Below are 13262 nucleotides of genomic sequence, written 5' to 3' on the forward strand. Positions count from 1 at the left end.
TCGACCTGATGCAAAGCGCCCTTCAGGTAGTTGGGAGTTGGTGTCGCCAATACGGCCTTTCGGTTAACCATCTATTGTTCTTTTCACGGAAAGGCGAAACCGTAATAGCTTCCTACCTTTACGTCTCTTGGTAAAGTACGTTGGAATTAGTCTTGATTCCAAGCTTTTCTGGACACCTCACATTGAGTACAGAATCAAGAAAGCTAGTATGGCCTTCAAGCAAGACCGATGAACCTTTGATACAATTTGTGTGTAAAACCCAAATATACCAGATGGATTAGCACAACTATTGTTCCAGCAATATTTACCTATCGATATATTGTACAGTGGGTAAAGGGCGACGAAAGTACAATCCAATCAAAATTAGGCTTGTATCCGCTTTTGCTGAATTGGGACAAAGTTGTCTTTGTTCCAAGTGATCTTACAATTTCTTGTAATTTTCCATATACATAGGACATTTACACGAAATTTTCTTCCCGCGAAAAGTGGACATCTGGTCATCTAGAGAGATGTCTTTCAGACGGCATTGTATGTTACACTGATGGCTCCCTTCTCGAAGGTCGAGCTGGTGCTGGTGTCTATTCTTGTGACCTAAGCCTACATCAGTCTTGCATACTTTGTAGACACAACATCGTTTTTCAGGCTGAAATCTTTGCTCTTATGTGCGGAGTGCAAACAGCACTTGTCGTACTCAAACCGTATGTCGAGTACTGGGTAAACACTCATTAAGTGAAACAGACTTCAGAAACCTGAATCTTCAAGGCGTTCTGTTATTCTTGATCCGCTGTGTAGTACGCTTATCATGAGCTTAAAATGAAAAAGTTCGGAACATGATTCAAATCAATCGCTTGAAAAGTATAAACGGTCGGCATCATGTTTGTCAGTTTCTACATGTTTGTCACGGTCTTTCATTTCCTTGGGCATGGAAATTCCCAAGGGTGGAAAACGGAGATGCTTTCGTTTTTCGCTTTTGAATTTCATTTCGTTGCGTCGGTGGACTTTTCAGCAACAATTTCAATGAATTTCGTTTTTCATCTTACTCTTCATCCGAAGATGAGGCAGAGTAAGAAAAACGCGCAAGCAAACAAACTGGCCGAGCCCAATAAATCGTGCATATACAGGTACTGTATATGGGTGTGGTGCTCCGGCGCAGTCATTTAAGTAAGCTAAGATGTTTCAGAAAATAAAAAGAAAATTGTTCATAGCCGCTCAATAAAAAGTCCACTGCAGTCTATATACCGGGCGGCAGGGAAGGCCTCTCCGCAGTAGAAAATATAACCTGACGTGAGATACAGAAAGCATATGAAAAGCAGCAAAAAAAGGTGAAACAACAACGTTTCCAAGAGCGCGAGACACGTCTCCGGGTGTAATTTTTCAATTGAAATTCAAATTTTGCCGGTGCAATTTGGGGTGTTTGCACGTCTGCAATAATCAGGAAAATGTGTGTGAACGAAGCGCGGTGGATGAGTTCTGGGGTGTGTGATCAAGCAGCTCTGGAAGCTGACGTGATCGCGATGGACGTGCGCGCGCGAGTCAGGTGTGTGGCGCGGTGGTCGGTGTTGGTTGGGGCTAAATGCGCATTCTCTTCGCGTGCCATTACGCCAGTCAAGGACGTTTGTTGGAAATGGTTCATTGGGTGTGTTGTGGCAGATGCAGTACGAGGAATGAATGCCTAATTTGCTGAGTCAGTATTGAAAGGGGTTGAATATGGAAAAAGGTTGTTAAATTTGGGATGTACATTCTCCTTCAATGTAATTTGATGATGTGGTTTCGTATTACAAATATGTTCTCTAGAACATCATCTCATCTTTTTGCAGTTAAAAAAGCGTTTGGTGAGAGGTCTTTTGGACAACATTTTGACCTCGAAAAAAATTGCCTGTAATCCACGTAACAGGCGTCATTCTCGCCTATAAATATAAGTTCATCAACACTTATAGCACTTACATTTCCTAAAGTTTTTACTAGTCACAATTACTCGACACGAAAACAGTTGTTTCGTTATTAGCAGTTACAAACCTCATCGATTCGATCATTAGCTAATAAGTAAAAAATGCATTAATTACAATCCCTACCTAAAATACTCAAACCGGACCTTCTTTGATCCACAAATTGCCGATAAACGGTTCACTTTCAATCTCATTAACAGCCATGCCAGCCGAAAGCTCTCTGCATGAGGGCTGAGCCCCTTTTATGCGCCACACTTTCGATAGCCTAAATCATAGTTCGTGCGATTCAATTTTCGTGGAAACAAAAAAAAACGTTTGCTTTTGTTGCGCACAACGACCGCGCGCTGCTGCTCGGTTCATCAGCACTGCCAGATCAAGCGTACCCTAGATGTTCGCGTGTGGCACGTGACCGTTTTTAAACCTAATGATTTCCAAATTTATTGCTGAGTGCGAGGAAATTCACTTTTCATTAACTGTTGCGGCGCGGATGAGATGGCATTGCGTTTGTGGTGAGTAAGCTACCAACTAGAAGAGCTAATGATGGTTGTGTAGGGGTTTCAGTTAGGGGTTAACAACTTCGCATTTTTTCAACTGCTTCGTGATAATCACAAATAAGGCAGTATGATACCACACTGCAGATGAAATATTGAATTCCAGATTATTTCATTACGTCATCCAAAAACACAATGTAGACTTGCAGCACATATTTCACGTAATTTGAAACCTTCCGGCACTTTCACTTTTTCCAAAGATTCACTGTCGATTGTTATCAATGTTATCTAATCGATTTCCTTCCCCAACCAACCAAAGGGAGCGCAATAATCATAAACGAATCAGTAGGCTGGCTCCTATTACAGAAGAGACTTCCTAAACGAGCTCAAAGCACAATCACCGCCAACCACGCGCGCGCGCCGGTAGTCACAATCCAAAACAGTGTAGAATCAAGATTCCCACGATCACTCGATCTGATGGGCTTTTTTGTCTTTATCTCGCGCGCGAGGCCGGTGGTGGTTACCGGGTTGGGTACACTTAAATGACTTATTCCGCCAACCATCGAACACCATGAAAGTGAGAGTCACGTCGTGGTGCTCCATAAACAGTGTAGGTACTCGAGGTACTTCCGAGCAATTCCAACTTGCCGGAATAGTCGCTAGCAAACTGGTTTGAAATGATAATCGAGGGATGATGATTACGTTTATAGCTGGCATTGATACCTTTTTCATGGATAATATGCATAAGGATTTGAATCGATATCTTTTTTAACTTCCACTGAACCACCGGATCACTATTGTTTGTAAACGCTCCGATTTTTTTGTAAACTGTTATTAACAAAGCCTCAGCTGACATTCACGTTATAAGCAGAAAGAAATCCACATATCCACATCCAGATAATTGTTCCAGAAGAAGAAAAAATGCTCATTCCTCCCAAAACACTCAAAACAAACACAAAGTGAACGATGCATTTAATTATTCTCTTACAGAAGACTTAAGTAGTGTGTGATCGAACAAATTGTTTTGAAATCCCTAAAATAAAAAAGTGCCTATATAGCGCAAGAAGTGATAAAAGTGATTCCAGGGGGACTACCGCTCCCCTGAAAACGGCTGCAAAGGCCGCCCACCAGCAAAGCAAATGATGCTCGCTCACAGCCGGTCCGATGAATTGGCACCGACTTAGTGACAAACTAGCGCCACTCAAGATGATGGCCTCCACGAAGAAGGTCGACTACCTGGCGTCGTCTACGCCGACGTCCACTGCAACGCCATCCTCCACCAGCCAGCCGGACAGTCTCGATCTGGACTACGACATGTGGCAGGGCCAGTTCGAGTTTGTCGGCCCCATGGTGGACCCCGCTGCTGCCATTATCAACGGTAGCAGCGGGCTACTCAACACACACCAATCACGCACCGCTTCATCTAGTCTGGAAGATTTACGCTTAAACGACTACATACCTCCCGATCAGCCGGTGCTGATCGACGAGGAAACCTTCCTGAGTCTTCACCCGAACGACTTTCCCCCCTCCGGACCGCACTCCGGGTTCTATCTGGACGAGTACAACAACGGAGCCTTAGAAACGCAACAACTGAACAATAACAACAATAGTCTCCTCACAAACAATAACAACAACAGCGGCAACATACTGAACAACAAGCTGCTGAACAACAAAACCAACAACCTGATCAGCTCGGTCATTGTTGAGGAGAAGAATGCCAAAAATAATCTCATCAACAACAATCTGAAGCTGATCAACGACAACCCGGAGCTCGGGAACAAGTACATTCTGAAGTCCAGCAACGGCAACCACAAAATGAACGGCCTTATCAAAACCGATCTTTGTGATAATTTGAACGAACAGGTAAGTCTGTGGTTTTCTATGAGGGTTCTTTTCGTTTGCAGTGTTCAGAGTGTTGTTCTTATTTTTATTGGTGAGGGAGAAAATTAGTAAAAAACATCACAAGTATTTTTTGTATTTATTTTTACAGCTCTTGCTCCATATTTCAGAAAACTTCAAGCACGAGAAATGGCTTGAAGCAGTCGCCTTTCAAGTTTTTGTGGTTGTTTCATATCGAATTGAATATTCTTTCGCTATCACTGATACAATATTCTCGGTAAAACGCAGCCGACAATCAATCAAAGTCTCTAGATCAGATCCTCAACAAGAGTTTTTCAAATCTATATCTCACGCACAATATTCAAATAGTTTTCGAGTTTTCTTCCTTGGAAACGCGCTTTCAAACCCCTTCATCCATTTATCACATGAGGCGTTCCTCAATGGAGCCACCATGGATCGCTTATTTTTTGTGCTTGTCGTAATCGGTCTTTTCAGTGAGGTACAGTCACCCAAAGTTATGTAAGCACATGATCTAAAAATGTTTCATATTATAAAATTCTACATCGAATGTTCAAAATTTAAAATCTATGTGTAGTTGTGTAATAGGAAACTCTGATCATCTGATCACATAACCTTGGGTGGCTGTATCCCACTGAAAAAGAAAAAAAAATACGATTAAGTTGAGCAAAGAAAGAAGCGGTCCATGGTGGCTCCAATGAGGAATGCTTCATGTGATGAATGGCTTTGAAAGCGCATTTCCAAGTTTCATCGATGTATAGCGCCAGTGGTATATGAAAGAACCATTGTGTCAAAGTCAGTACGACGAAGTTTAACTATGCCGACTGACCTGTAAAACAGACAAGTCTAACTTCCCGTGACTAGTAGGTTGCTTCACCTAGTCAATTAAAAAACTCAATTAAGAAGTACCTCAACCCTGTTCCAATTTTTTCCCGAATATTTGACTAAAATTTCGCTGAAATGAAGTTGCTGCAGAAATTTATTTCAGAATTTCACTAGAAAATTTAGAGATACTGAAAGATACTACTGAAGTCATATTTTCTGACTTTTCAACAAAATTAAGATTATATTTACTCACTGAACAACTTTCCTAAGAAATCTATTGGATTTTTCTCAGAATTTTCTCAGAATTTCGTCTGAAATTCCTCTACGCGTTCGGTAAAATGAAATAAAAGAAAGTGAAATAGTGTGAAAAATTGACTTTGGTTGAAAATTGCGAAAAAAATGTAATCATTTTGTTTTTTTTTTCATTTTTATTTATGTGTATTTTAACTTAAATGCTAATTCTACACTCCAATCATTTTAAGGCTAGTCGTGCATTGGGTTCATTGTTACCCAGCCAGGCACGTTAAGCATGCACCACTTCAACTAGGTGGGCGTCAGCTGATGCATGAAGAAGGTTAAGAAACCAGTCTAAATTTCATCTCGGAAAAATTTTTTGATTTCTGTCAAACGTTCGTCCAAGACTCAATTGGACATGTTTTGACTTTTTTTTTGCAAAAATGTTCTTATAAATCGGCTATAAATTCTTATAGATATTTCTCAGAATATTATGTCTGCTGGTTTTCAGAACGAGGGAACGTCTTCATTGCCTTCTTAAAAATTCCACAAAAAAAAAATTCTGAAACTCTTCCTACAAATTACGCACAGATTTCTTCAGAAATTTCTCATGATTCAGTAGACCTAAACGTCACGAAAATCGATTTTTACTTAGTGTGTTTCCACTGAAAATGATTCACAATAGAAATATGCATCAGATAGTTAATATTGCTGAAGAAATCGCAGAATGAAATTATGCTTGAATAAATATGACGGAAATTCTGATCATTTTATTAGAATAATAATAAATAATCACAATTATTTATTAAGAGAAAGATTTCTACACATATTATTATTATTATTTATTAAAGACACTTTACCATTATTTTGGCATTCGTGTCTTTTTCTGCACGAAGTTTCTGTTGAAACATTTGTAATACTATTGAGGGCTTCAGGATGTTTTATGAGCACTTTAAGAGGGTTTCACAGGCGTTTCAGTGGTCCTATGGAAGTCTCAGGTGGAGTTTCAGAAGGCAGGGTGGCCACTCATCCGGGAAAACCGGGAATTACCCGGGAATCGCAAACAACCGGGAAAATATCGGGACTTTGTTTGGAACAGCAACCTTCCTGGGTATTGAAAGCCCAGCATAATCTTATCTATGAGAACTATTGTATTTTTTTTTATTTCTAAAACATGATCTATGTTATTGTGATTCAACTTTACCAGGTCATGATCGTTCTTCTGTATATTATGTATTATTTTTTCGTATTCGGTTTTCGAAACTTATTCAAAAGATTATGATTATGAAGATAATGAAAATGCACTCTCCAATCTTTTGCATTGCATGCTGCCAATTTTTTATTAGACTTCTGTCAATGTGTTCACTCTTGAAACGATAGTAATTTTTAATCTGATAATTAAAAGTATCAACATGACCCAGACAGGCACGCTGAACATACACTACGCCATCGTGGTGCAAGAAACATCTTAGGAGGGTTAATCAATCCAGTTGCACTAGGATTAGTTAGGACAGGTAGTACATGTCTCATGCTAATGTTGTGCCAATGTATTGTCCCACCTTACTTATGAAAAATCTGATCAAATAACGATACACATTTTACTCCAATGTTTATTTAAATGTCCAGATATCTATGATAATGGAAATCCTCCAGGTTGTTTGATCATCTTCAAGAATTCCATAACGAATTTGTCCATGCACTACACCTGGACATTTTCTCCAGATAATATACCATCGATTAGTCTAGCATTTCGTTTGGTAAATAAAAGAAAATCGGGTTAAGTACGGTTCCTTTGAATTCCACTAAGAATTTGCATCCTTAGTGGCAAAGGATGCAAATTCTTAGTGGATGTCAAAGGATGCAAATTCTTAGTGGAATTCAAAGGAACCGTACTTAACCCGATTTTCTTTTATTTACAGATATTCCCCTAACAAGCCCAGGTTAATCATCATTTCGTTTGGTGCTTATCCAAGACGTTCATCCAGAGATTTCTCCAAAAATAGCTCGAGAAATTTTACTAGGAATTTCTCCAGGGTTTGCTGGAATCATTCCTCAAGTAAGTTTTTCAGAAATAACATTAATACATTTTCGATCAATTCAAAGTAATCCATCAGCAATTTCTAAAAAAAGTTCTTCATGACATTTTTCAAGTACCTATTTCTGAAAAAAAAATTAGGATTCTAACAATATGTTCACCCTTCTTAAGAATGGCTTTCTTTAGTAGTCACTCAAGGTATTTCATTGGTATTCTGTCAACGAAACCAACAGTGAACAGTAGGAAGTATTCCTCAGATAATTATTCCAGAGATTCCACAAACAATTTATATAAATCTCAGATTACCTTCACAAATTTTTTCAAAAGATTTATCCAAAAATCCCTTAGAGACTCCCCAGGGATTGATCCAGATTCTCAAGAAATTTATTCAATGATGCCTAAGCAGTTTTATCCCACAAATTCATTAAGAAATCTCTGCCATAATTTAAGTATAGGATTTTTTACAAAGAATTTAAAAACATTTCATTTCAACATGAAGAAAGCACTGACTTCTTCAAAAACTCTGTAATTTGACTACCAGGTAGATTTTTTTCTAGGGACTCAACTAGAATATTTTTCCAGAGTTATACTTGGAATTTCTGCAATAACCTTTTTCAGAAATGTACCTTCTAAGCAGAAAACCCTATTTGAATTTTCAAACCTTCTAAACAGAATACTCTCTTTGGATGAGTGTAATCAATTTTGAACCTCTTAATTCCGCCTTCTAATGCTTATTTTTGATAGACCATTCGAATACCACTTATAGTCTTTTTGAGTGTCAGTTATCCACTTTTTCAGGTGTGAAGAATTAGCATTAAGTTAAAATTCACAAATACAAAGAAATTAAAAAAAAACTTTTTCAGAAATTAAATTCAGAAAAGTAAGAAAATTGAAAACAGTACTGTCAGTGACACGATTTTACCATACATATAAATTAGTTTTTATAAACCCGGGAAAAAGTTGTTGAACAACCGTGAAAAACCGGGAAATAACCGGGAATTTATTTCAGCAAGTTGAGTGGCCACCCTGAGAAGGTTTCAAAGGGCTTTAGAAACGATTTAGAGGACCTCACAGACTCTCAGGTAAACTTTAAGGCATGAAAAAGCGTTTCGGGACGTTACAGCCCAAGTAACATTTTTCAGTTAAAAAGACTAAAAGAACTTCTGAAAACCATCATAAAACCAAAACATAAGGTATTAGATTTTATGACGGTTGTAAAAACCACTACAAGACTAATTGGTCATCAAAATGTTACTTGGGAGCGGGCTTCAATGGGTTTTAGGAAGCTTCATCAGTCCTAAGGTGAGCTTTAGTGAGTTTCAGAGACATTTCAAGGCGTTTCAGGGAATTTCAGGAGGCTTCAGAGGGCTTTTAGGGGGCTTCACATGATCTCAGGCGAAGGGGTCCCAGAGTGGTTTCAGGGAAATTTCAAAGCGTTTCATGGGGGGTTTCCAAGGGTTTCAGATTCTTCACAGCCTATCTGGTTAGCTTTGGGAGGGTTTCAGAGTCATTACAAGGCGTTCTATGGCGTGTACTTGAGGGAGTTTCAGGTCGTTTTAGAGGATTTTATGGGACTTAACAGCTTCTCAGATTAGCTTCAGGAGGATTTCAATAGGGGATTTCAGAAACGTTCCAATACGCTTCAAAGCAATTCAGGGATTTCACAACGCTTCGGGAAGCCTCGGGAACTTTAGGGGCCTTCATAGACTACCCAGCTAACCAATAAGCATTTAAATAAGCTGTATTTCAGCTATAAAACTGCATTATATCTGCTTGCTGCTGTATCGTAGCAGTTCGACTGCTGAATTGCTCTGTATTAGCAATTCAAATGCTGCTTAAAATCGAACAGCTGTTGTGTAGCATTTCAAATGCATGATATTTTTTAGTTAACAAGCATCCTAACTGCTACTTTATTGCCATAAAACTGCTAAGAGAGATAAGTGATGCTAAAACTGTTACACATTTCAACTGTTCAACTCATGTGCCACGACTATAGGATCCATTACCATTCAGATGTCCTATCATTTACTGGTAGCAACGAAGCAAATCAATGAGAGGACAAATGTTTTCCAAATAAATCGCATGTAATAAGAAACAAATTATGCCATCGTGTATTATGTGGAATGTTCAATTATCAGCACTTGTCCGAGTTGTTGTCCGGGCCAGCAAAATAACTGCCGGTGTGGTACTCAAGCCAAGATCAAAAAATCAACGCACATCATCTGATCGTTTCTAGCTCATCCTGTAGCGCGGTTCAGCATCATCATCAGCCAGAGGATTGTGAGATCGAATCCCAATTTCAGCGGGAACAGCAAAAAACAACTGCAAAAATAAACAACAGCCCCAAAGTCTCAGAGGAGAGTGTGAGTAAAAATAGAAAGGGAAGAATATGAAGCGACTGAAATGCGCAGGGGAAAATATTTTTGTTTATGTTCGTTTTTTTGGGGATAGGAAAGATAAGCATTAAATCAGCCTATATTGGGCCAAAACCTGCATTTAATTAGCACTTATGGCGCATATACGGCATATTAGCATTTAATGACCTGCAGTAAAGGCGCATATAGTGCTAAATAAATGCAATTTTAACTGCTTATTAGTTACCTGGGTATGCTATGAAGCGTTACGAAGCATTCAAAAACGACTTCATACCTTCTCAGATGAGCTTCAGGAGGGTTTCATTCTTCTTTTTCTTTTCTTCATGGAAATGGAGTTCATGGAGATCCGTAAGCATTGAACTCACCTGGGAGTCGTGTGTTCCATTCCCACGTGGATTTTTTTTTCATAGTTAAAATCCAATTTGTTCATTGAGCACATGTTTCTGTTGTGCATATGGATGTCAAAGCATTTTCAACGTTGAACTCGCCACTTGGCATAATCAAAAAGGCCTAACTGCGGATCGTATTTCATTGCTCACATAGGCAATCCAGCGTCACTTGGAAAGAGGAGTTATTTCTCTGTCTACTAGTGTTTTTCATAACTTCTACTAGAAATCTTTTCAGGAGTTTTATAAAATAATCACCAGGGAGTCCTTGAAACAAATACATAAAACGCGTTGAATTCTAGATGATGAAATGTATTTCAGAATTGTTTTTGTAGCAGGATTTTTTTTAAAGAATCTGGAAAAAATCTGGAAATTTCATGGAAATTTCAGTTGGGCATTCTAAGTATAAAATGCTGCCGCCCACTCCACATCCACCATGCATTCACGAACATCTTATAACCAATTTAACTGATTTTTTGGGTGCCTTCGGGAGCTGATATAACTTCCTGGAAAAAAAACTAGCCGTCAACTTGTTGGAAGACAACCGGGAAATTGCAGTGGACCTTAAAAATGGTAGCAATTGCAAGAAGCTAAATAAGTTTACTTTTTTTAGGATACTTGACTGGATACAAAAGTTGGTTAATGATAGAAATACTTTTCTTTGTTATGTTTTATAAAGTTGTGTTTACTATGAACAAAAGTCTACGAGGGTTTTAAGTTGGCGCTAACCTAGTGTACGTAAATTTGTAACGAGAAGTATTGTTACAATGAGATATACTTTTTAATCCAGAAAAGTACCAAAGAATCATGGAGTATGCTTTATGTAAACATGTTTTGGTTGCAGATGTTGTTCAAGAAGTCACTAGTCTACTGTTGTAAACATGAATCAGTTTCTCTAGTTTGAGTCACTGGTCTTTATTCCAACACCCCGCAAGTTGCAACCTCATTTCCAATGTAGCGACGAAAAATGGCGTAGCGGCAGTTATTTTTACCACCTCTTCACATCGCATCGTGATGCTGACACTTCGTCTGGGGTTGAGTTGACAATGATTTGCACAAAAAAAAGAGATCGTAAAACAAAAAAAGAAGGTGCCAAATTGAACGACAGGTTGAGTTCAGTGAGCTTCTGCAACAACGCGCGCAGTGTCGTATTATTACGCAAGTGCACCGCCCGCCCCAACAACGACCTGCTGTTGAAGTGTGTCTGTCTTATTCGCGGTGATAATTTCTCACCCGGCTTCTTCGCGTCGCGTCGGTACGTAATAGAAGAGTTCATTAAACTGCGCTTTTTGAGGAAATGGACCAGAGAGCTGCCTTTGACGGAATGTCACGTCGTCGTTCTGATGAGCTGATTCCAATTTGTCATAATAGAGTTGACGCTGGTGGAACAGTCTACGAGCTGTTCGCTCAGCTAGTTCGAAGCAATTTTGGTTGACACACGAAGTGACGATGATGATCTAACGGCATAGCAAACAGCAAAAAGATGAGGGTAAATTGAAATTGATTGCTCTTCATCTTTTTGTCGCATATACCTAACGCGCATGTTACATTCAATTTCCACAGTTACAGACAGGCATCGCCAAGATAAGTTCGAAAATTCTCCGGGAAATTGCGCAACCTAGACACTAGTCTCGCTGACTTTGGTGCACCCAATCGTACGGGATGTGATTCATTTGCTTTCTTTCTCCAGTGTGACCTAGTTTTACGTTAGATGTGTAGTTTGTTATTTGATTGCCTTGTTCCCCTTCCTATCCAATTGTGTAAATGATGAGGAAGATGACGATTATCAACTGACGCAGCTCTAATCTCCGCACGTTTCGTTTATTTACTTGCAGCTAGAGATACTACAACGACAGGTGACGAACCTGGCGGACACGCAGAACAATGCTGACGATCGCACCAGCAGGACGAAGGCGGATTTCGCCGTGCTTCAGGCTCGTTATCACATGCTGGAGGAACAGCTAAGAGAGGTAAGCGCGCGCAGTGTACCGCCGACGATGTATTACTTAATATCGCTTCCGTAACTTTTATTGACTTAATGACTTAATTTATGCACATAAAAGATCACCTGGCCACAACTGAAGCGCCCAGCAGCGCGTTGCCAATCGAAACACTTTCTTCAAACAATTATGTATCGTTCGTCAACTACCTACATATTTTGTCACGCGTCGTCCACCGACCGCCCATCGATGCGAGACCAATCAATCCGAGTGGTGAATGCATTTACATTTTTCATCAGCAGCAAACTCCCTTGCACCATGCAATTTTATACGGATGCTTGCTGACAATCACACCGTCGATTATTTCATCCATTAAGTTGATGACATCGAACGTGCGGTGCACAGTGGGCGAATCGAGCATCATCTGGATTTTTATGCATCTCATGTTCTACATGTTTTTTTTTTTTTGCAGCCATCATATGCCTTATGTTTATTCATTTCATTCATTTATTTAGTTCAACAACTTGAAATAGAAAAAAGTGAAACATCGGCCATCCATTTCGGTTCGCTGCTGCTTCTCATCAATCTTGGAAACTTTCTACAATCGCAAGCCCTATCCAAGCATGGTCAAAGTCTTATACCACCTTCCATAGCAGTGTTGAATAGTAGGCATGATTCAAATGAACTGGATAGTTCAACGGAAACCATTACATAACCTTTGCACACTGTTTATCGTTGCATTGATCGGTCTCTTGTCAGCTTCGCAGGAGATTCGATTCCCTTCATGATTTTCCATAGCTCTGTGCGGTCGATGCTGTCGTATACCGCTTAGAAGTCGATGAACAGGGTATGTGGTGCGACATGGTATTCACGGTATTTCTAGAAGATTCCGTCGTCTCTATTCTACTCGGTCCATGGCAGTGCGACTCCAGTTCCACACTCTGCGAAGGGTCTGCAAATCGTCCTTCACTTGATCGACCCACCTAGCTCGCTGCGCACCACGTCTTCTAGTACCGGGCGGATAACTCTCGAGAACCATTTTAATCCGACATCCTGATGACAAGACCTGCCCTCCGATTTTCGCAGTGTGGACGATGGTTGGTTCTCTCAGCAGCTGATGCAGCTCGTGGTGCATTCGCCTTCTACAAGTCTCGTCTTCCATCTGCACGTCGC

At 39.8% G+C, this 13262-nt stretch overlaps 1 protein-coding gene across 13 annotated transcripts in view; it reads left to right on the forward strand.

Annotated features, from left to right (window-relative positions):
• LOC109418806 (rab11 family-interacting protein 4) overlaps positions 1 to 13262 on the forward strand; it is a 365611-nt gene that overhangs the window by 313056 nt on the left and 39293 nt on the right. For 6 of the 13 annotated variants that reach the window (XM_062861156.1, XM_029857142.2, XM_029857145.2 and 3 more), the window contains exons 2-3: positions 3428 to 4300; positions 11985 to 12119. In XM_062861156.1, coding sequence (XP_062717140.1) covers positions 3602 to 4300; positions 11985 to 12119 — 834 coding nt within the window. In that variant the 5' untranslated portion in view covers positions 3428 to 3601. The remainder of the gene's footprint in view (positions 1 to 3427; positions 4301 to 11984; positions 12120 to 13262) is intronic. The other 7 variants (XM_062861163.1, XM_062861160.1, XM_062861162.1 and 4 more) reach the window with 2 other exon arrangements.

This window comes from Aedes albopictus, chromosome 3 (genome assembly GCF_035046485.1).
Source record: "Aedes albopictus strain Foshan chromosome 3, AalbF5, whole genome shotgun sequence".
Lineage (NCBI taxonomy): Eukaryota > Metazoa > Arthropoda > Insecta > Diptera > Culicidae > Aedes > Aedes albopictus.